The sequence below is a fragment of the Crinia signifera genome, chromosome 2 (genome assembly GCF_055691185.1).
Source record: "Crinia signifera chromosome 2, ASM5569118v1, whole genome shotgun sequence".
NCBI lineage: Eukaryota > Metazoa > Chordata > Amphibia > Anura > Myobatrachidae > Crinia > Crinia signifera.
Window position 1 is genome coordinate 325,751,282 of NC_139218.1, and position 22,011 is coordinate 325,773,292.

General features: G+C 45.1%; 2 protein-coding genes across 2 annotated transcripts in view; both read right to left on the reverse strand.

Moving 5' to 3' along the window:
- The window catches only part of NEMP1 (nuclear envelope integral membrane protein 1), a 34,021-nt gene extending 12,219 nt beyond the window's left edge, over positions 1–21,802 (reverse strand). The window contains exons 1-7 of the mRNA XM_083169342.1: positions 21,576–21,802; positions 18,480–18,601; positions 15,434–15,650; positions 11,684–11,756; positions 8,031–8,124; positions 7,744–7,858; positions 6,673–6,898 (exon numbers count right to left, since the gene is read on the reverse strand). Of these exons, the coding sequence (XP_083025468.1) occupies positions 6,673–6,898; positions 7,744–7,858; positions 8,031–8,124; positions 11,684–11,756; positions 15,434–15,650; positions 18,480–18,601; positions 21,576–21,672 (944 nt within the window). The 5' untranslated portion in view covers positions 21,673–21,802. The remainder of the gene's footprint in view (positions 1–6,672; positions 6,899–7,743; positions 7,859–8,030; positions 8,125–11,683; positions 11,757–15,433; positions 15,651–18,479; positions 18,602–21,575) is intronic.
- On the reverse strand, positions 1,927–4,006 carry LOC146057731 (uncharacterized). Its single transcript, XM_083169340.1, has 2 exons — positions 3,421–4,006; positions 1,927–3,334 (listed from the first exon to the last, which is right to left on the reverse strand). Exons 1-2 carry the CDS (start codon positions 3,636–3,638, stop codon positions 2,056–2,058), a joined length of 1,497 nt encoding a protein of 498 aa, XP_083025466.1. The 5' UTR covers positions 3,639–4,006; the 3' UTR covers positions 1,927–2,055.
- Positions 21,803–22,011: the final 209 nt, after the last annotated feature.

Here is a 22,011-nt window from a genome sequence, read left to right on the forward strand (position 1 = left end):
TAATCCTGCTTGCAGGAAGTCCAGAATGGTAGGTATTAACTTAGGGTTTTTGTTATTTTCTTTACAGAAGAATACATACTTGCTCCATATTCTATAATAAGTCACGGATGTCGACTTCTTCCTTGCTTTCAGTAATGTGTCGACTACTTTCTGGGAAAACCCTTTCCCTCTAAGTGTCCTGGTCTCAGTAACCAAGCCGCCAGGCTCCAGCTTGCTGGCTGTCGTTGATGAAACCGACCCTGCCCGATGAGATCCTCGTGGTCGGGTAGAAACCATGGCCCCGCTATCGCCATCCTTACTAGTTTGGCAAACCAAGGTCTTCTTGGCCAGTAGGGCAGGATTGTTATTACCGTGGCACTCTCTCGCTGTACTTTGTTCAGGAATCTGTGGATGATTGTAAACGGGGGAAACGCATACACCAGCTCCGCTCCCCACTTCGCCGTGAGAGCGTCCGTCTGCCATGCTGTCGGCTCCCAGTGTCTGGAGATGAACCTTGGAACCTTTGCATTGCTTGCCGTCGCCATCAGGTCCACTTCTGGTACCCCCCATTCTTTCGTCAGTTGTGTAAACACCGCTGCTGACAACTCCCACTCTCCTGGGACTAGCCTGTACCTGCTCAGAGCGTCTGCCCTGACGTTTTCTCTTCCTGCCACGAACACTGCAGATATGCTCCTGACATGACGTTCTGCCCATTTCAGGATAAGCGTGACTTCTGCCATCAGTTTCCGGCTCCTTGTACCCCCTTGTTTGTTCAGGTACATGACCACTGACTGGTTGTCCGATCTTATTATCAGATCTTTGCCTATTATTAGCTCTTGAAATTCTTGACATGCCAAGAACACCGCCCGCATCTCTCTTACGTTTGAATGCTGCCGGCCCATAGCCTGGTCCCATTCTCCTTGTGTCGACTGCTCTTCGCACAACGCGCCCCATCCTGTCTCGCTGGCGTCCGTCGTCACCACTACTTGTGGACTGGTCGCGAATGACTTCCCCTTGGTCAGCCTGTGTGCTTTTGACCACCAGAGCAGATCTTCTATCGCTCCTTTTGACAGATATATTCTCTGTCTTCGGTCCTTCGCATCCCCGTTCCACTGTCTCAAGAAGCAATTCTGCAGCGTCCTGATGTGGAACCTGGCCCAACTGGTCGTATCTAATGCGGCCGACAGGATACCGAGTACCCTCATGCAGTCTTCTGAGTACACCACCTTTTTCCTTAACATCCCTTTTACCTCCTGTAGAAGCTTTAGGCGTCTGTCTTCTGTTAATTTTATAGTCATTTCTTTTGTATCCAGAATGACCCCTAGGTACTTCACCTCTTGTGTCGGTACTAGCTGACTTTTTTGGATGTTGATTAACCATCCGTGTTGTCTCAAGTAGTCTAGCACTATCCTTGTATGTGCTTCCGCCATTTCTTTGGTATCTGCCGCAATCAAAAGGTCGTCCAAGTACGGCCAGATTGCAATGCCTAACACCCTTAAGTTGGCCACCAGAACCACCAGAATTTTTGTAAAAGTTCTCGGGGATGTAGACAGGCCGAACGGCAGCGATGTGAACTGGTATGTTATTTGTCTTAGGCGAAACCTGAGAAACCTTTGATGTCCCAGAAATATCGGGACGTGTAAGTATGCATCCTTTAGATCGATTGTTGTTAGAAACATCCCTCTTTCTATATCTGGTATGATGGATCTGATTGACTCCATTCTGAATCGTTTCACATGAACATAGGTATTCAGCCTTCTTAGGTCTAATATAGTTCTGAACCCCCCTGACGGTTTTTTCACGACAAAGAATCTTGAAAACCATCCCAGATCTTCGTCTTGTTTGGGAATTCTTATGACCACTCCTTGTTCTATCATGGTCTGTAGGCTGCTGAATAAGGCAGCTCTTTCTTCCGAATTGCTGGGGATAGGTGACACTTCCATCCAGCTTCCTGGTACTGTGACAAATTCTATTTTGTAGCCTGATGAGACTACTTCCAATACCCACTTGTCCTGTACTGACTGATGCCAAGCCTGTTGAAATTGCATCAGCCTGCCGCCTACTTTCTCTCTGGCGTCATTGCTGGTTTTGCCTGAAGGCAAACCTGCCATCTCTGCCTCTTTGTCCACGAAAATTATATCTGTTACCCAGCCAAGGCCTGCGAAAGCCTCTGCCTGGCCTATATGTTTTCGCTTCTCTGAAGTCCGTGGACTGGTACCGGGATGATTTATTGAATGACCCTCTTCTTGCGGCCTTATCTTGCGGTAGCCATACCGACTTACCACCTGATACTTTAGTGATAATTTCGTCTAATTGTTGCCCAAACAAGTAACTCCCTTGGAAGGGCAAAGAGATAAGTTTGTTTTTGGACTGACTGTCCGCCGCCCAAGGCTTCAGCCACAAGGCCCTTCTTATTACCGCAGTTGTAGCGTTAGATCTGGCCGCCAACCGTACCATATCCAGGGAAGCATCACATAAAAATTCTACAGCAACCTGTATGTTTTGTACCACCTTCAGCAGTTCTGACCTCTTAATGCCATCCAACATGTCGGACTCCAGGTCCTGGCACCATGATCTTAGGACTCTGGTAGTTACTGCTGCTGCTGATGAAGCCTTCATAGAAGCCCCTATTGTGGTATGTTGCTTCCTCAGACTCATCTCAATTTTTCTTTCCATTGAGTCCTTAAATATGTTCGCATCCTCTAATGGAAGCGTCGTTTTCCTTGAGATGCGTGCTATAGCCGCATCCACCTTGGGTGCCTCATCCCACTTTTTGACCTGCTCATGGTCAAAGGGGTACATCTTAGATACTCTTAAGGGTACTGCCACCTTTTTATCGGGGTGTCCCCATTCCTCTTCTACTACCTCTTGTAGCGTTTTAGATAATGGAAAGGCTTTATTTTTCCTCTTTTTGTCCTTAAACAAAAGATCCTGCAGCTTACCCTCCTCCTGAGGGTCCTCTATGTTGAGTGACTTATGCACTAAGCAAAGTAGGTTCTCCAGTAAGTCAGGGTTAAACTCCACCCCATCTTTTTCCTGGAATACTTCTCCTTCTTCCATCTCTTCCTCTGGCTTCCCAGAGGGGCCTGGCTCTGATCCTTCGGAGTCAGAACGCACTGCTCTAGGCCTCTTCCCTGAGGACTTGACAAACTCATCTTTAGACATAAAGGTGTCTGCCAGCTCAGTTTTAAGCAATTTCACTAAATCAGTTATCTGTATAGATCCCATCTGCACCGAGCTCCTGCATTTGCTGCATTCAGGACCTGAACATTTATCAGGTAATACTTTATCACAGGATGAGCACTTCCTTTTGTGCTTAGCCTTAACTTCTCCTTTTTCTTTGCCAGTATCAGACCTAGCAAGAAAACCCTATTTTAGTTATATGCATAAAACAAAAAATTTTTTCCTTAGCCAAAACAGCGCTATTTCAATGTGGCTTACCCTGGCTTACTCGGCTGTTTTTTCTCTTCCTCCATTATTATTTTTATCACAGACTCACTGAAACAACATGAGACCTCCGTTAAAGGTAAGTAAAACAACCAAGTCCCAGCAGCGCTGCTGCTTGTCGGGACCTTACCCCAGTCTGCTGGTATCAAACACACGCTTTCCGCTTGTCTGCACCTCCGTATGGACACAGTCCTGTGCACGATCACCGGCATCCAGACACTCTGAGACGCCTTCCGATGACCTCAGACGCTCTCAGGCGTCTCCTATGTACCACGCGTGACGCTCTGCGTCATCACGCGCCGCGTCACGGAAGTGCGCCTCTCCCTCTGTATGCATGCCTGCTGCTGATGCCGGCGTCGTTACCCGCAACCGCTCCTGGCGGCGGGGCACTCCAGCAGATGGACGTCCCAACTGCCCTCGACAGCGGGGGTCCAAAAACGCCATTACCCCTTACTGCACTCGGCAGGGGAGCCAGCCTTCTTCTCAGCCACTTCACAGGGTAAGCCATGCACATCTACCCGGAAAGGAAAAAAAGACACAGAGCCCAAGGGAGGAGGTCCTTATATAGGGGCAGTGTCTGTTTTTTTGTGTTCCTTTCCAGATATCTACCCAAGAGGGCGTAACCCATATGTATGCTGCCATGGGGAGGTAGAGGAAATATATATATATATATATATATATCATTTTAGAACTCATGTCAACCCTTTCCTGTGTCGACCGTTACCATGTCGATCTTTTGTCAATGTAGAAAGACTGACTACCTTTCAAGTTATCAACTGTACCTCAGAACCAATGTGTAAAATAACTCCATTGGTCCAGATGTAATGCGGTGCGAGTCCAGCAACCCACCCGGCCACCGGAACGGACCCGTACCGCATTACATGCGGTCCCATGTTTAAATCCTTAAGAATAATAGTATGCAGCCCTCTGGATACAAGATCTTTTAGATTTCCTACTGACAAAAGCCCATGGGTAAAGTGCAGGAAATGCTACGTTCTTGTGTAAAGGTGCGTACACACGGGGGCGATTTTGTAGACTATCGCGGGAAATATGGTCGCTAAGCGACCATATTGCCCACGATGGGAGTGTGAACCGGTGATATATCGCCGGGTGCATGCTCCCGTTTTCACCCCTTAAGTGAATGCTGGTCGCAGGATCATGCTCCTGCGACCAGCTGATTACAACTGCCGGGCTCCCCCGGCAGTTTCTTTTTCATCAGCGACCATCTCTGTGACTACTGTATTGTAGTACAGCGTTCAGATTTAAAAATTTAAAGAAATAAAAAAAATTAAAAAAACTCCTCCATTAAATAAGCATTTATTTATAAACATGAAAATGATAAATATAACATACAAAACTTCAATAATACGAAGCACTTCATTGTTGCTGACATGACATCCAGAATTATTTTCTCCAAAAAGAACATAAAAATAGATCAGCACTGAAAAGTCATACCACTTTCACATCGCCGACACGTTTTAAAAACCGGTATTTAAAACGGTAATTAAAACGGGTCAGAGCCTTAACATTGCCACAGATTACCGTTTTAAATACCGGTTTATACCCCTTTCACATCGCACTTTTAAAACGGTAAATTGCCATTTTTTTTTCCCTTTTTAAAACGTTTAAGCCTGCACTGTGAATGCATAGCATTGTACACATTCACATTGCACAAAAAACGGCAAGGAACCGTGTAGGACTCTGCTTTTTACACGGTTCGAAATGCCAGTTAACTTTAAACGGTAAATCGGCTGTGGTGCATTCACAGTGCAGGCTTAAACGTTTTAAAAAGGGAAAAAAACTGCAATTTACCGTTTTAAAAGTGCGATGTGAAAGGGGTATCAGTGAATTTTAATTTGTAAATATTTATAGAGAAAGGAGAAATAACTGCTACAAAATACACATTGCTACTAGGATATAAAAAACTTGAGAAATAGTGAAGCTTCAATGAGAAACTTCTAACAATAAAAAGACCAAACGGACATTCGCATTTCTACTCAAAAGACATTTATGGAACCATTGCAGAAATAAACATCGAGCAGTGTATTTACAGCATTTTAAATGGTAGAATATTTATAACCAAGTCTGCTTTTTTTGTTGTCAGTTTTGCACTCTAGTTTTGCAAAATAATGTATACGTGGCTTAAATTGTGCACTATAATTACAGTGAAAGCATTCTGTCCACACGCTTGAATTTGTTGCCTCAGAAAAATATTGCATGGCCATGGGGAAGGTGCTAAAAAGGAAGCTATTCAGTGTTACTGGGGTGTTTTTAAAGCATTTCTAAAGAGACCATTGAAAGAAGGTTAAAGATTGTGTGTTTTTGCTTTGCCTTCTACCAACACTGTATAATGTAACAATTTTAATATTGTATTCTCCACATAGATTAACACTGAGCCAGATGCTTACGTCTAGATGTCAATGTGTCAATAGAGTTTGGGAAAGAGTAGGAAACTGAAGATTGTTTTTTCTCACTACTCAAATACTTGTTTTTGGAAAATATCACAAAACAATATGGAAACTCTCCTGAGTCATGTTTAGGCAAATTCTAGAACTCTAAAAGCTATTTTAAAATAACAAAAAAAAAAAACCAACTTCAATCAAAACTAAAATTATCAGCATAATGTAAATTGATTAACACCATCTTTTTATAGGTCAACTGTGGTTAGCACAAATGGAATTTAATTTGGGATTGTTTAACTATAAAACTTAAAAGTATTATAAGATATTGGTTAACAGAGCACATGCTAAAATAGTATCAATACATGGCAGATATGGGGTGTATAAGCAGACTACAGACAATGGCAGATGTATTAAGTCTGGTGAAGTGATAAAGTGGCCAGTGATGACACAGCAGCCAGTCAGCTCCTGACATTTTTTTTAAACCTGTAATTTGACTGAAGCAGATTGGCTGCAGCATCACTTTCCACTTTATCACTTCACCAGACTTAATTAATCCGCCCCAATGTTCTGAACTGAGGTTTAAAATGATTGAACGGCTTCAGAAACTGAAATAGCAAAAAAGCCAATCTGCACATTTGTCTCAGATAACAAAATACAGTAACACCACAATTTTCCGAGCTGCAATGGCTTCACAAATATCACGCATCATACTAGATAAATGGAACACATAAGAAAAAAAAAAACTGATAAAACTAAAATTAGATCTCTTATTTGACAATAGACACTTCCAACTTCAATCACTTCAGAGCATTTTCTATACATATTTATCCAAAAAGATATTCACCTGTACAGACGGTGTATCCACTGCACCGGATATTCAATTTGTTTTGTACTAAAGGCAACCACAATTACAGTCAGGCCTATGTATCGCACTTGGATGCCAACATACATCAGCAGCAGGCCGGTCAGTTGTAGAGTCCAGTTCAACAGATTGATACTCCGTTCATTTTCCAGAGGACCATACTTGTAACATACAGCAAAGCTGAGAAACCCCACAATGGCCAGGTAACCTAAGACAGAAAGCAAGGACGGGTGTTACATTCACAGAAAAAAATATATAGAAATAACGGATTTGTCTCTCTGCAGAGTCTGTACACACAACACCTTATAAACGCATAATTGGTTTCAGACCAGTGCGGTTCTCGATTAGACCAAACTTTTCAGCAATATAAAATGAATGGAAACCCACGAAGAACCGCAGCAAGATTAAGGAGTTATTGCGGGCACTTGCTGCTACCAGGGGGGGGCTGACCAGCAATGCGGGCACTTGCTGCTACCGGGGGGGCTGACCAGCAATGCAGGCACTTGCTGCTACCGGGGGGGCTGACCAGCAATGCAGGCACTTGCTGCTACCGGGGGGGCTGACCAGCAATGCAGGCACTTGCTGCTACCGGGGGGGCTGACCAGCAATGCAGGCACTTGCTGCTACCGGGGGGGCTGACCAGCAATGCAGGCACTTGCTGCTACCGGGGGGGCTGACAAGCAATGCAGGCACTTGCTGCTACCGGGGGGGCTGACAAGCAATGCAGGCACTTGCTGCTACCGGGGGGGCTGACAAGCAATGCAGGCACCTGCTGCTACCCGGGGGTTGACCAAGATAAAAATGACAACTACTGCTACCGGGGGGGCTGACAAGCAATGCAGGCACTTGCTGCTACCGGGGGGGCTGACAAGCAATGCAGGCACCTGCTGCTACCCGGGGGTTGACCAAGATAAAAATGACAACTACTTTACAGAGAGGCAAAAAAACACATTATCTTGTCTCTATGGAAATCATGTTGTTAAAAAAAAAAAAAAAGAATTAAACTTTATGCACACTGTAAACACTGTCAGAAAAAAGATGCAACTCATATACCTAATAGGTACTGCCAATACTCCGTGCAGATCCCCTGGAAGTTTTTAACTACAAGCTGGATAAGGTAAAGTGAGAATGACCAACCGCCAACCAGTAACAAATAGATGGAATTCTTCTGTAACAGAAAAGAAAAAAAAAAACACCTGAGGATGAGTACACAGAGATTTAGCTGTATATCGTCAGTTATGGTTATACAAGTCTAACAAAAATCACTTCCGTGGCAAAATTTTATTCTAACAGTTAAATTTAACAATTCAACTACATTTCTTGGATTAAATGAAAGGTACCTTGGGCAGCAGCTTGGAGACCATGAACACCAGTATCAGCATTGAGGCAAACATTCCCACACTCATACCAGTGCAGTAGTAGAAGAGCTGACTTCTAGAAACAAAAAATGACACAATAGTGAAAGTGCTGAAGACTGTAAACGCCCACCATCATGAATTCCCCTACTCGGCAATCCCATTTTGTATGAAGTCTTCAAAGCAGATGCTGGAATGTGTGCTCAAAAAAATACATCTTATTTTAAAAAGGCAGAACAATCCAAACCGGGATCAACTTTCACAACCTTTTTATGTCAAGCGTTATATAAAGCTTTGCTAAAGGGAGTCAGTGCTTACTGTAATGAGCCCACATTTCTAGTTGGAACTTGAAAATGTGACACACACTTGTATAGTGCAGTCTCTTGGGAAAAGAACTTTGAGCTATTCAATTAGAGACACATTATCTACACACGAACAGCACCAAGGAACAGTTCGCACCATCTTTTGCTATTCAGTATGTTTTGTGTGGTCACTTTTATAGTTTGTGACTTCCAGGGATTCGATCTATAATGGATACTCGCTATAGCTTTTTGTACCTGTATTTACTCAGGCATCAAAGAACCATAGAGCCCCCCCTCTGAAGGACTGATATCATGGACAACACTGCCTGAACTAATGAACAAGAGAATGAATTTTGGGACTAATACTGGGTACACACCAGAACAATTTGGGCTCAATTCCCCCAATTTGACCGATTATATGCAAAAAAGGCAATGTTTTCAATGCGATTCTGATCCGCATTCCCGCTGGTCATTTGGTTGCTTTGGAGATTTTACCTGCTGCAGTAAGGATTTGTCAATCTCCCTTAAGGAGCAAATACACGCTCCGTTCCTGCCTGTCCGTTCTGTACTAGGAGATGCGCGCTCCCACGCATCTCATCGTACGGTACAAAAAGTATGTGCTGGATCAGAAATGTTATGGGTTGACAGGTGGGTCTCTAGTTGTAACCACCTTCTCAATAACCTTTCCTAGAAAAGGAAGATTTGATACTGGCCTGTAGTTGGTCATACAGTCAGGGTCTAAATTTGATATTTTAAGAAGTGGTCTATCTATTGCTTCCTTTAGTGGTTCGGGAAAAACGCCTGTTTGCAAAGAGCATTAAACTATTTTTGGGAATGCAGGGCCGATTATTTCCATACACCCTAAAAGAAGCTTGGATGGGGCAGGGTCCAGATCACAGGAGGAGGGACGCAACAGTCGGGAAATTCCAGCAATGTATTGTACATCCACTTGGTCACAGATGTCCCATGAAGGCAGTTGTCTTACACTGCCAGGCTTGGTATCTTGGTACTCCTTTGGTGTCACTGTGGGGATTCCAGGCCAGATGATAGATACTTTATCTGCAAAGAATTTAGCAAACTCATTGCATCTTGACTGGGAAAGGGTTACATCAGGTTGCAGGCATGCTGGTTTGCAAAGCATCTCCACTGTACGGTAAAGCTGAGCGGGCCTATTTTTTGCTGCCATGATCTCATTTGAAAGGAACTCTGGTTTCTTGCGGGTGATTGTTGATTGGTATATTCCAATGTGTTTGATTAGATTTAATTTATCCTCTGCCAGGTTTTTCTTCCTCCATCGTCTTTCAAGTATACGACCCCTTTTCTTGAGATCACAAATACTGTTGTCAAACCAGGGAGCTTGATGGTGTGGTTTGCAGGGTCTTACTACACACTGGGGCGATAGTATCCAGTGCCGCTGTCACAGCCCTGTTATAATAATGGACTAGGGAACATGGATCTTTACAGGTCCCCATTACTGCCGAGAGGTCCAAGCTAGGTGCCAGGGCCTGAGGCATCATACCGCTCCTTGGGCGATATTTGGTCAATTCCATGGGCAAAGATCTATTTTGAGGGGTTGCGACAGAACCATATTGAGTGGTGGTCTGACCATGTGACTGGGTTTCTCATTAGGTCAGAGACTTCTAATCCAATCTGGAAGACAAGATCAAGAGTGTGACCACTTTTATGTGTAGCAGAGGGGATGACTTGTGTGAGCCCGAGAGCATTCATTGTGCACATGAGATCTTGGCCAAGGTGTGAGAGCTCATCATCGACCCATGCATTGAAATCCCCGAGGATGAGCCATCTTTGGTGCTCCAGAACTAGCCCAGCAACAATATCTGCAAACTCTTGTAGAAATCTCTTTCCATCTCCAGGGGGCGGTAGATGAAAAGTACTCCGAAACCTAATTGTGCAGAGCTCCGGGCAGCAATGCACTCAAATAAGTGAGTAATTTCCATTGGGCAGACCCTAAGTTTTAGTGCTTTTTTAAAGCAGATGGCCAGTCTGGGGTTGTGAATGACAGAGTAGTTTGTTGGAACTGCAGCTTCCAGGATAGGTGCTGCATTCTCATCCAGCCAAGTCTCAGTAATACAGGCTATATCTGAAGATTCGATAAGGTCAGCAATTGTAGCAGTCTTGTTTTTTTATAGATCTGGCATTACAAAGGACGGACCTGATGGCACATACCAGAGGGCCTGCAATTTTCTTTAAGTTGTGTTGGCACCTTGGATGTCATTCACAGATCTGTACTTTAAAGCACAGGGTCATCTGTTGGGTACTGCTTCTATTTGTCTCCTTTGAACTTGGAGAGACTGAGGACAGGTTACTTAGATGGTTACAGTTTATAGGAGGTTCATGGCTTTGATTCCCTCGACTGCCACGGTGAGTTTTCTTAAAAATGCCCAGGTATTTAAGAATGAAAGCTTGTGCTGGATTAATAGGAACTGCCTTTCATGGTGGGCGGAGTGAAAGTATAAAGCTGGAGGTGTACAGATACATTGGGTCCTCAATGAAAGAGCAAGTAAAAATTGCATTTGATGAGAGAGGATTAAACAGTTTTTTTTCCCCCTCGATACTGAGAGAGATCCAGAAATTACAGTAGAACGCGATTGCATTAACTTGGCTATTGCTATAATCAAATATATTTTTACAGGAAACTTTTCTTTTCAAAGGTTGAAATTAGAGTTATTATCTGGAGAAGATCACTGCAATTGTAGAGCCATTCTGAGTTCCAGATGAGCCAGGAGTTTCAATCCAATGTGAATCTCAGTGTTGGAATGCAATCCACTGGTTTTGAGATGTCCACATAGGGCTGTACAAATTAAAAGGTAGGTCCTTGGATATTTTGATGTTTCTGACATCAGTTGTGTAGAATTTAAGCTGTTTTGTGGAGATGTTCAGGAGCAGGAGTGGCTAAACCGGTCCTCAAGATCTACCAACGGTCCAAGTTTTCCAGATCACCTAGCTGGTGCACAGCTGTAGTCATTACTACCTGTCACATTTTCAAACCTGCTGCATTCATACCTACTATAGATCCACAGGTTGCCTGGAAAACATGTACCGTTCGTAGATCTTGAGGACAGGTTTGGCCACCCCTGTTCAGGAGCATGTAAGAGGTGAGGCAGCCATCTTGGGCACTCTCAGTAAAAAATAATCTCTCTCCCCCCTCCAACATGCCATAAAATGCAAACATTTACTAACAGGGGAGTGAAAAAAGCCTCAATAATGGGACCTATAAGAACTTACCTGGAGTTTATATAAATATTCTGAGAGAAGCTGGAGTACAGTATTAAAGCATTACTATTCAGCATGAACAGACACAAGTACAAAACCTACCTACTGAGTACATCACCATAGAAAAACAAGACCAGACCAATAAGGAAAACCGCAAACAGCTTGGGATCAAAACCTGCAAATTAAATATGCAAAGATTAAAATGTGCTTCCATTTCTCTTGTTGAGTGCCAGATTAGAGGTTTTTATGTAACCACAAATTAAGAATATAAAAAAAAAGGACTAATGTAGCATTTCATAGGCAGATAACATGCGGCATACATTGGTGTGCAATTAGATCATTTGAAATTAGCATAAGCTGCTTGGGCATTCACTATGCTCCGTTTGCAATATCTCTGAGCTGGCTACAGCCGGCACATGCCAATAAATAGAATCACTTTACTCAGACTAATGCCCTATAAAAACTAGGTGATTTCCACGGATGCAGATATTGTTAGCGGTGGGGCCCTGACGCGGTGCCGGACAGGCAGCAGGAGCCGTGCTACAGCATGGCCCCAGTTAACAAAGGCCCTCCCCCATCTGTACATGGGCAGCACAGATGGTGTAATGGTTAGCATTTCTGCTAACCATAACACCATCCCATTATAGATGGCAAGCTCCACTGGGGCAGGGACTGATGTGAATGTTCAAAATATTCTCTGTAAAACGCTGCGGAATATGTGTGCGCTATAGGTACTTGTGTAATATCTGGGCGCCCGATTTTGACATTAGGTCGGATAAATCGGGTCGATCGCATCGCATGCGATGGACCCGATTTTTACATTGGGTCCAATGTTAAATGCCCCCCTTAAGTTAAGGCATACAATCAAAAAATCGGGCGCCCAGATATTACACAAGTACCGCACTATATAATAAACTAAGTAAATAAATAAAATACATACATGCAGGATGAAGGATGATGTTAATGATGCACGGGATTGCATAGTTATTGATATTGCACACACACATTAGATGAGATACAGTAGTTAAAGATATCGCTCAGAAGGGCCCTTCTGAATGAGATCTTTTACCATCTTTTACTTGTCTATTGTGTATGGGGCTTAACAGTTTAGATTCGAAGCATAGATATTGATGGCAAATAGAACCACTTGGCACATCTAGTCATGTACACATACACACTTGCGTTCATATTTGTTAGGAGCCAATTAACCAACCAGTGTATTTCTGCTTTGCAAGAGTATAATATGTATGTGTGCACTTTCAGGCATTCGTGGGTAGCCTTCAGGGATGCATGTCAGATCTCTTGGACACCGGAAGGCTCAACGGCACGCATCAAACTGTCCATACTCCCTGTCCCAGCATAGAATTTTCACAGATATTGAAGAAAAGTTAAGGGGTGCTCTATGGGACATGCACACCAGGCGTCAGATGGACATATCTTCTCCCTTCCAGCACCAATGCCCAAGCTCAACTGCTGGGTCCTTGTTCAACCGCCTTTACCCAAGAACTGGAGAGCATAGTATGGCACTGGTCAAGTGGATCACAAGACAACAGCAGCACTGGAGGACCAGGTTGGAAGATAGGTACAGTAGATGTAGTGACTCGCCACATTTTGATGGTGCCCCACTGTACTCAATCAAAGCCGCATTTTGCGTTTTGCAGATAAGTTGCGGCTCACACTAGTTTGTATGGTCTAATTCATGGGTCTTTAAACGGTGGCCCTCCAGATGTTGTGAAACTACATGTTCCAACATGCATTGCCACATTTTTTCCTATAAGAGCATGCCAAAACTGTCAGGGCATGCTGGGACATGTAGTTCCACAACATCTGGAGGGCCGCAGTTTGAAGACCCATGGTCTAATTGGATAGCCATGGCAGCGAAAAAGTTCCACCCTGGGAAAAGGAACTGGGAATATTAAAGTATCAACTGGCAAATTGGGGATTTTTAACATGAAAAACATCCATTATGGATTATCCATCATTGATGGCCAGTGACCAGCAGCGGTGTAGCTAGGCGACATGGTGCCCGGAGCAAGGGCATATTTTGCGCCCCCCTTACATTTTTTATAAAAAAACACAGTAACGGAATCTGCTGCCCTATATAAGACGCTGTAACGGAATCTGCTGCGCTATATAAGACGCTGTAACGGAATCTGCTGCGCTATATAAGTTGCTGTAACGGAATCTGCTGCTCTATATAAGACACTGTAACGGAATCTGCTGCGCTATATAAGACGCTGTAACGGAATCTGCTGCGCTATATAAGACGCTGTAACGGAATCTGCTGCGCTATATAAGACGCTGTAACGGAATCTGCTGCGCTATATAAGACACTGTAACGGAATCTGCTGCGCTATATAAGATGCTGTAACGGAATCTGCTGCGCTATATAAGTCGCTGTAACGGAATCTGCTGCGCTATATAAGACGCTGTAACGGAATCTGCTGCGCTATATAAGTCGCTGTAACGGAATCTGCTGCGCTATATAAGACACTGTAACGGAATCTGCTGCGCTATATAAGACGCTGTAACGGAATCTGCTGCGCTATATAAGACGCTGTAACGGAATCTGCTGCGCTATATAAGTCACTGTAACGGAATCTGCTGCGCTATATTAGACGCTGTAACGGAATCTGCTGCGCTATATAAGACGCTGTAACGGAATCTGCTGCGCTATATAAGACGCTGTAACGGAATCTGCTGCGCTGTATAAGACGCTGTAATGGAATCTGCTGCGCTGTATAAGACACTGTAACGGAATCTGCTGCGCTAAGACACTGTAAAGGAAGCTGCTGCGCTATATATAACATGCTGACAGCTGTAAATAAAGATAAATGAATAAAGATAGATAAATATATATACAGCAGAAATAAAGATATATACAGCACAGCAGGCCAGGGCAGCAGCAGAAGCCAGAGATTCACTAACCCCCCCCCCCCCCCCCCCCCAAAAAAAAAAAGCTTACTATGTTTATTTTAAGAACGTTTAGCTGTAAAAAAAAAAATCTATCCACCTTGAATAACTGAATATCGCACGGGCGGCAGCCAGCAACACACCTTCTCCTCTAGGCTACAGCCAGCGCTTGGGAAGGCTGGTGATGACGCTGCTGTAGCCAGGGAGGAGGGAGGGGGTCAGAGTCGCTGGGAGGAGTGTGACATTGTTGTCACTCACACACACTAGTGCTGCTGCTACGCTGGCTGCCTGCGCTGCCCGGAAGCCAGACCGAGCAGCAGCAGCAGCAATTCACAGGCAGCCGTGGTGACTGTCAGCCCGCCGCCCGGCCTCACCGCCCGTGACGCTTGGCGGCGGGGACCGGGCGAGCAGCCTGGGCATGAGGGGAGGCAGGCGCCGGGCAGGGCAGCCGCCGGCGCTGCCCGCCCCGGGCATACCCGCCACACTAGTAGCAGGGACCATTTGCGGAGGGGGGGCGGGCCGGCGGCGCCAGCCAACCAATCGGCGCCCGGAGCAGGAGCTCCGGTGGCTCCGCCCTCCCTACGCCTCTGGTGACCAGTGGGTCCTATCGGAAGACCAGCATTTCCAGTTGCATTGGTAAAAAGGCAGACAGGTGTATGGGAGCCATACAGTAGAATACTAGATATCCAAACCATAATTCTATGCAATAAAAGGCTATGTTACACCTGTCTGCCATTTCCCCAATGAGATTAGACACGTCGATTGGTTGGGGAAATTTCTAAATCCCCTATTTGAAAAATCGTGAGGATTAAACTTGTTGAATATTCCGGACTCTACAAATGCAGACGTCTGGTATCGGGAAATTGCGACAATGCATCACAGATGTATGGGAGCCAAAATAAATACCCAATCACAGTTTTAGACTTAAGCAAGACTCACCTCTAGAAACTACCACAGTATACTTTGTATTTTTCTCATTTACATGCACTTTAAGACAGGTTTTGTTGCTCTGGAGATCAACATTTATGTAGGTGTCATTCAATTTTTCCTTCAAGAAAGAGAACAAGTCTGAGAAGCTGAAGTTCTCCATTTCCTTTAGTTTCTCTTCACTATCCACCTGTGTCACCCTAATCATTTTGGTGCTCTTTACTCGAATCTATAAGACCGGAGAAAAGAAAGGATTTAAGTTGAACGGTTAACTAATCCCACAATAACTAGTACCACAACATAAATGCATCATAAAGAGTATTTCCATCTTTAAATATCTGAGACATACTACTATGCCAGAGAAATGTATCATACTGTGGCGCCAGGGAATGTTCCAGAATTTTTTTGTTTAAAGTCATACCACCTAAATGCAATTATATTATCAATGTAACATAATATTAGCCCATGCCTCTTCTTCCTAACACTGTTATATACAAAAGGCGTGCGCAGAACATTTCATTAGAGTTCACCAATGGAGGGGCGCATCCATCACCGCCTACTGAGCACGTCTATCACCACCTACTGAGCACGTCTATCACCGCCTACTGAGCACGTCTATCACCGCCTACGGGGAATCGCGGGAATACTGTTCACTAAGGGTTTGATGCAGACCGGTTCGCTAGACTGCGAATATACGCAGCCTAGCGAACTGGTCTGAATCAGACCCTTAGAGTGAACACCTTTGCGCTCACTAGCATATTGCGTTCGCAAACACTTTGCCGTCATTTGACCGAACGAGAAAGAAATAATTCAATGGTCGCTCACATCAAATGATTTTTCCAATATTCTTAAAGAAAAGCCATCCTGGACTGACGTTTCTAGCGTACGCTTCCCAAAGAATTCGGGGCCGGGTCGCTGACGTCAGCCACCCAGCATCAACACATCTGAGTTTGCAGGGGCACGCCCCTGAAAAGCTGAGCGGTCCACCGCAAAGGCCAAATACATAGACACATTGCTCATCAAAATTGACTTGCCTGCACTGTCTATACAGATGGAGTCGGCCTCATTTTTGCAGGGGCTGGCGAAAGGCGTGCTTGCCCCGTGGCTATGGAGCTGGCTACAGGTCCCCCCTATCTCTGCCAGTCTCCCTGAAGTGGCACACAGGCACAGGGCTGATTGCGCTCAAGCCAGATTAGAATTATAGCCTCAGCTGTCAGCAATATCACCAGTCCCCTTATCTACTGGACCTCGGCAGGAGTCCTGCGACTTATATGACCATAATGACTGGTTGGCTGTCATTCGGAGCTACTATTGTGTGACTTTGAAATACACCGTGGTTGATGCTGACTATCTATTAGACAAGTGATTGCAAACCTTGACACTGCAACTGTTGTTGAACTATACATCCCAGCATACCCTACATCCTTTTTAGCATGGCCAAATAGCAACACTGTAGCAGAGCATTCTGGGATGTGTAGCTCAACAACAGCTGGAGTGTCAAGGTTAGCCATCACTGTATACTATTAATGCAGGGAGCCCGCTGCACTTAGCCGTGCCTCGCTGTTTTAGCATTCGCTCATGCCGTTTCTACAAAAACCTAGAGAGGTGGAAACGGCGTATGCAGGGGTCAGTTGAATACTGACCCTGTGAGCTGTGACAGCGAGCAGTCAGCACTGCTTGCTGCCACAGCTCGCATAAGTCATTGAATACACCCCTTTATTGTCGTGTATTATATACAGTTTGCAACTCATAAATAAATGCTCTGCATAAAATCCTAGGAGTTCTCTCATACCCCTTTCACACTGTAGCTCTTAGCCGTTATAGTGCTGTTTTTTTTAGCATTTTAAAACGGTTAGAGCTGCAGTGTGAATGTGCCAGTGTGCATTTACCGGTTACAAATAACGGGTATTTGCAAACATTTAAAAAGCAGCCCTACGCGATTCAGAGCCGTTTTTTATGCAGTGTGAACGGCTCTGAACCGGTATATAGGACTCAGGCAGTAGCTATGAGAGCGCAGGGCATATGTAATGAGCCACTCATTACATATGCGGTATATGTAATGAGTCGAGAATTACATATGCGCATATGTAATGAGCCGATCATTCATATGCACTGCACTCATTACATATGTGCATATGTAATGAGAAGCTCATTATATATACACTGCTCTCTCATAGCTACTGTCTGTCCTGCTTTTACACTGCAAACCTGTTTGAGACCAGGTATTTATGTGCGGTGTGAATGGGGTTTAAAATGGTAATATACCGTTTTAAATACCGGGTCTCGAACATTTAGGCAATGTGAAAGCAGCATCAGATGTTTTTTAATTGTATTTTGATATGTAAATTGACATATATACAGGTAGACCACCAAAAATCCAGCATCTCTGGTTATTCGATTTGCTGGAATATGACTGGTGTCAGTGGCATCTATAGCATAATAACCCCACCGGTAAATTGGTGGTGTACCTGCATATGCTTTTTATTAAATAAGACATGTCATATTCATTGGGTATTGTATTTGTGTGTACCTACTACTTTTTCCTTTTCCTAGGTTTGTTTGAGAGAATTGGCAATACTTTCAAAAAATATGCGCGGCAGCAACTTTCACAATTGTTTATTGGGATTACGGTGCTATTGGCACTAGGATAAACCATTTCCAAAATGTAGGTGTTTATTCTAGCACCCGCCACCTGTCAAAATCTGTGCAGCTCCTCTTTCCTGCCTAGGGTGTCACTGTCTGCTGTGGCGTTTCTAGCAGTCTGGCCTGTACCTCGATTTCACTGCATTTACAGATGAGTGTGTGTGTGTGTGGGGGGGGGGGTTGATAACGACCCTAGGGAACACGCATTGTTAACACTATAGGGTACACTCTACAATATGAATGATAATATCTTTAACTATATCATTGCAAATTATCTTATAGTGTGTACTCCGCTTCCTGAATGGAAGGTAGACACTCTCAAAATATGGCAACCAACACATTTTTGACAGTTCATGAGGCCAATCAATTTATGGCAACACAATTATAGCAGGTTATACACAGATGCAGCACTCACCTGCACCTTGGTCCAAATATCGTGCCACTTTGGTTCAAAAGCTTTCTTGTAGCAGAAATTCTGTGAGACATTATGGTCACAAGCTTTGCCCTCGATCAGCGGAATCACCTGTGGTTCGTTCACTTGAAGAAAAAGAAAAAATTAAAATAAAAAGATTTAGGGGGAAAAAAACACAAGAATTTGCTTACTTTTGTAAGCATTTGTTCTGCCATAAGGTGCAGGTATGGGTCATAGGGTCGACATTATGAAGTCATAGGCAGTTATTCAATGCTGTGGGCGAGCGGCGACAGCGCGCAGGGCTTCCTGGTCACTTTCACCACTCACCCTGTTAGTATTCAGCGTACCCCCCCTCATACGCCAATTCCCCCTCGCTCCGTTGTTTGAGCGAGGAGGAATTGGCGTATGCGGCTCCAGAAGCTAGACTCGCGGCTAAACACAGCGAGTTTTCTGAATTAGCTGCGGGTCTCGCTGTTTTGTGGAATTCTTGCCGTCCTGTGACAGCGAGGATTTCCCCAGAACGTTGAATAGGGCGAGCGGCCGGCGAGGGGGTTAAACAGTGAGGATCCCTGGTTTTCTGCAATCCTCGCTGTTTAACCCCCTCGCCGGCCGCATTGAATACATGTCAGTGTTCATTCTAGCACTGGCCATATTTGAAAACCCATGCAGTTCCTCTTCCCTGCCTAAGGTGTCACTGTCTGCTGTAGTGATTCTAGCAGTGTGGTCTGTATATCAGCACTGATATGCAAACCAGACCTGTGCTAGAAACACCACAGCAGACAGAGACACCCCAGGCAGGGAAGAGAAACTGCATGGGTTTTCAGAGATAGCGGGTGCTAGAATGAACAAGTCGACAGGGCTTGGGTCTATGCATGACACAGGTTGTCAGTGCTAAGGGAGTTTTAACTTTTTTGTGCCAATTGTCGACGCAAGTCGACATGGACACCGTATCTGTACACAGCGTCTGCTCGCCATGCTTCGGGCCCACTTTGCTTTTCTCCCTCCACACCCTAGTGGAGGGTAAGATATAAAGGTACTTCTTTACTTTCACGGCGCCAGCATGGCGCCGCGCGTACTTCCGGGTTACGCTCGCCACAAACTAAGTAAAATAAACGAAGTTAACGCCATGCCAACATGGATAGTTCATACCTCCACTATCCATGTTGGCATGGAGTTGATTTTAATTAGCTTGGCGAGCGTAGCGAGCCACCGAGCCCGCAGCGTGGGCGAGCGAAGCGAGCCCCGCAAGGGTACTCTGACGCACGGCGCCATGCTGGCGCCGTGAAAGTAAAGAAGTACCGATATAAATTTCGGGAAGCGGTCATCTATTAGAATGAACTTAGGTCTACAGTCATTAGGTCGACCCCACTAGGTCGACTTGCAGGAAGGTCGACATGACTTAAGGTCGAATTTGCATAAAGGTCGACATAAGGAAGGTCGACTGGTCATAAGGTCAACATGGGGTTTTTCACTGTTTTTTGAGCCTACATGTGCCGACAGGCGGTATTTCATGCCCTACCATCCACTAGGGCGTGGAGGAGGTTATTACAGCTGTGGCGAGCGATGCGAGGGTCCGATTGTCATTGCCAACTGTGTCCATGTCGACTGTGTCGACACTCGGATAAAAAAACAGTGAAAAACCCATGTCGACCTTATGACCAGTCGACCTTCCTAATGTCGACCTTTATGCAAATTCGACCTTAAGTCATGTCAACCTTGGCCCATGTCGACCTTAAATCAGGTCGACCTTCCAGCCAGTCGACCTAATGACTGTAGACCTAAGTTCATTCTGACAGATGTACCGATTCCTAAATTTCCACCTGTTTTTGAGAACAAAAAACATGAACTCATATCATCCTAATGCTTGCGTTATCCTTCTGAACCTGTTGATCAATTTCATATGTCAACCTTTATACTGTTGACCTAGCGACCACATGCCCCACTTATGGCCGCCATGAATCGCACAGTGCTATATCATCGTGGCTGATAGGATGGATCCCTTACAGTCCAAAACATAAAACCACCCCTAGTCAGTAAAGACCAGCATACAAATATTACTATAACCTGATGTTAGGTTAAGTAGACAGGATTATATATCGCAACAAGTGACAAGATATTATGCCTGAAAAAAAAACTGCAATATACTGAAAATCGCTACTTTTATAAAAACTGAACTTGTGAATATAGATTTCAAAGGATAATCAGTTAAACCTGCAACATCACACCGGGTTAATAAATAAATAGAAAAACTGCATATAAACCCATACTGAATGTAAGTAATAAGAAACAAAGTATCTGTCCACTTCCGACAGTAGAGGCTGCCATTTTGTGGCCTAAAGCCAACACTGTGCCATGGATATCCTTAAAACCTGGACTGTCAGGTCACATTGAGGACAGAGGAGGGGCTGTTTAATCAGCCATGGACAAACGTTTTAAGAATGACAAGTTAATTTTAACAAAGTTGGCAGCTTCAGTGTTTTTGACTATATAGTCAAAACCAAATCGGGATCGCATAGACATTGAATGAAGATAGAACATGTTTTTAAGCTATATATACCGATTCCATGTCGATGCCGCATCTATGTGCTGCAGCACATTCTGAACCATGCGCGCAAGGCAACACACGCTGCCACGCCAAGCACGCAGGGCAACGCACGTTGGCAAGCACACAGGGCAACGCACGCAGCCACGCCAAGCGTGCCGGGCAACGCACGCAGCCACGCCAAGCATGCAGGGCAACGCACGCAGCCACGCCAAGCATGCAGGGCAACGCACGCAGCCAAGCGTGCAGGGCAACGCACTCAGCCACGCCAAGCGTGCAGGGCAACGCACGCAGCCACGCCAAGCGTGCAGGGCAATGCACACAGCGACACTAAGCTAATTGGGCAATGCACACAGCAACACACACTATGCAGAAATGAGAAAGCTAAAGCAGATTCGTTGCCAATAACAACCACATGGTAGCTGCCGCTGATCAACTGTCATAGGCTGATCGGATGCTTTGCGCCACTCATGCACTGTAGATCTCTCAGAGATATGTAGCACCCCCCCATAGTGAGTAGAGCTGGTGACAGGTAAGTGTACCGGGCGGAATCATACCTGGAGCCGCGCTGCACAGTGAGGGAAGCAGGAGAAGTGCCGGCCAGAGCCGACGCCACCCAGCTCCCCGGCCGTCTCCATCCACTTCTCCCGCCATAACCGCCGGCTTGAACTGCTAGCCCAGCCGAGGCTTGGAACACAAGCAGGTGCTCCGGAACACAGCAGCTCTGACGTCCAGGCGATGTATGATGACATTGCAGCCATGTGACGGGACCATGAGATTACGTCACTGTGCCATGTGACCATGCTTCCCGGTTGGGATGGGTGCTGGAATACTGGCGCCGGCGCAGTGTATGACAGCGCTGCAGGAGGGTGACATAGGAGAACAGCATTCGACAGACAGACAGACAGACAGACAGACAGACAGACAGACAGACACCATAGCGAGGGGATGCAGTGCACTTTAACCTGTGTCCATGTCGACTGTGTCGACATT

Bases quoted from the DNA above. Each gene is read 5' to 3' on its own strand.
- LOC146057731 (XM_083169340.1), bottom strand. From the start codon at position 3,638: ATGCCGGTGATCGTGCACAGGACTGTGTCCATACGGAGGTGCAGACAA. The intron at 3,335-3,420 runs GTAAGCCACATT...TTTTCTTGCTAG, and splicing joins AAACAGCCGAGTAAGCCAGG to GTCTGATACTGGCAAAGAAA.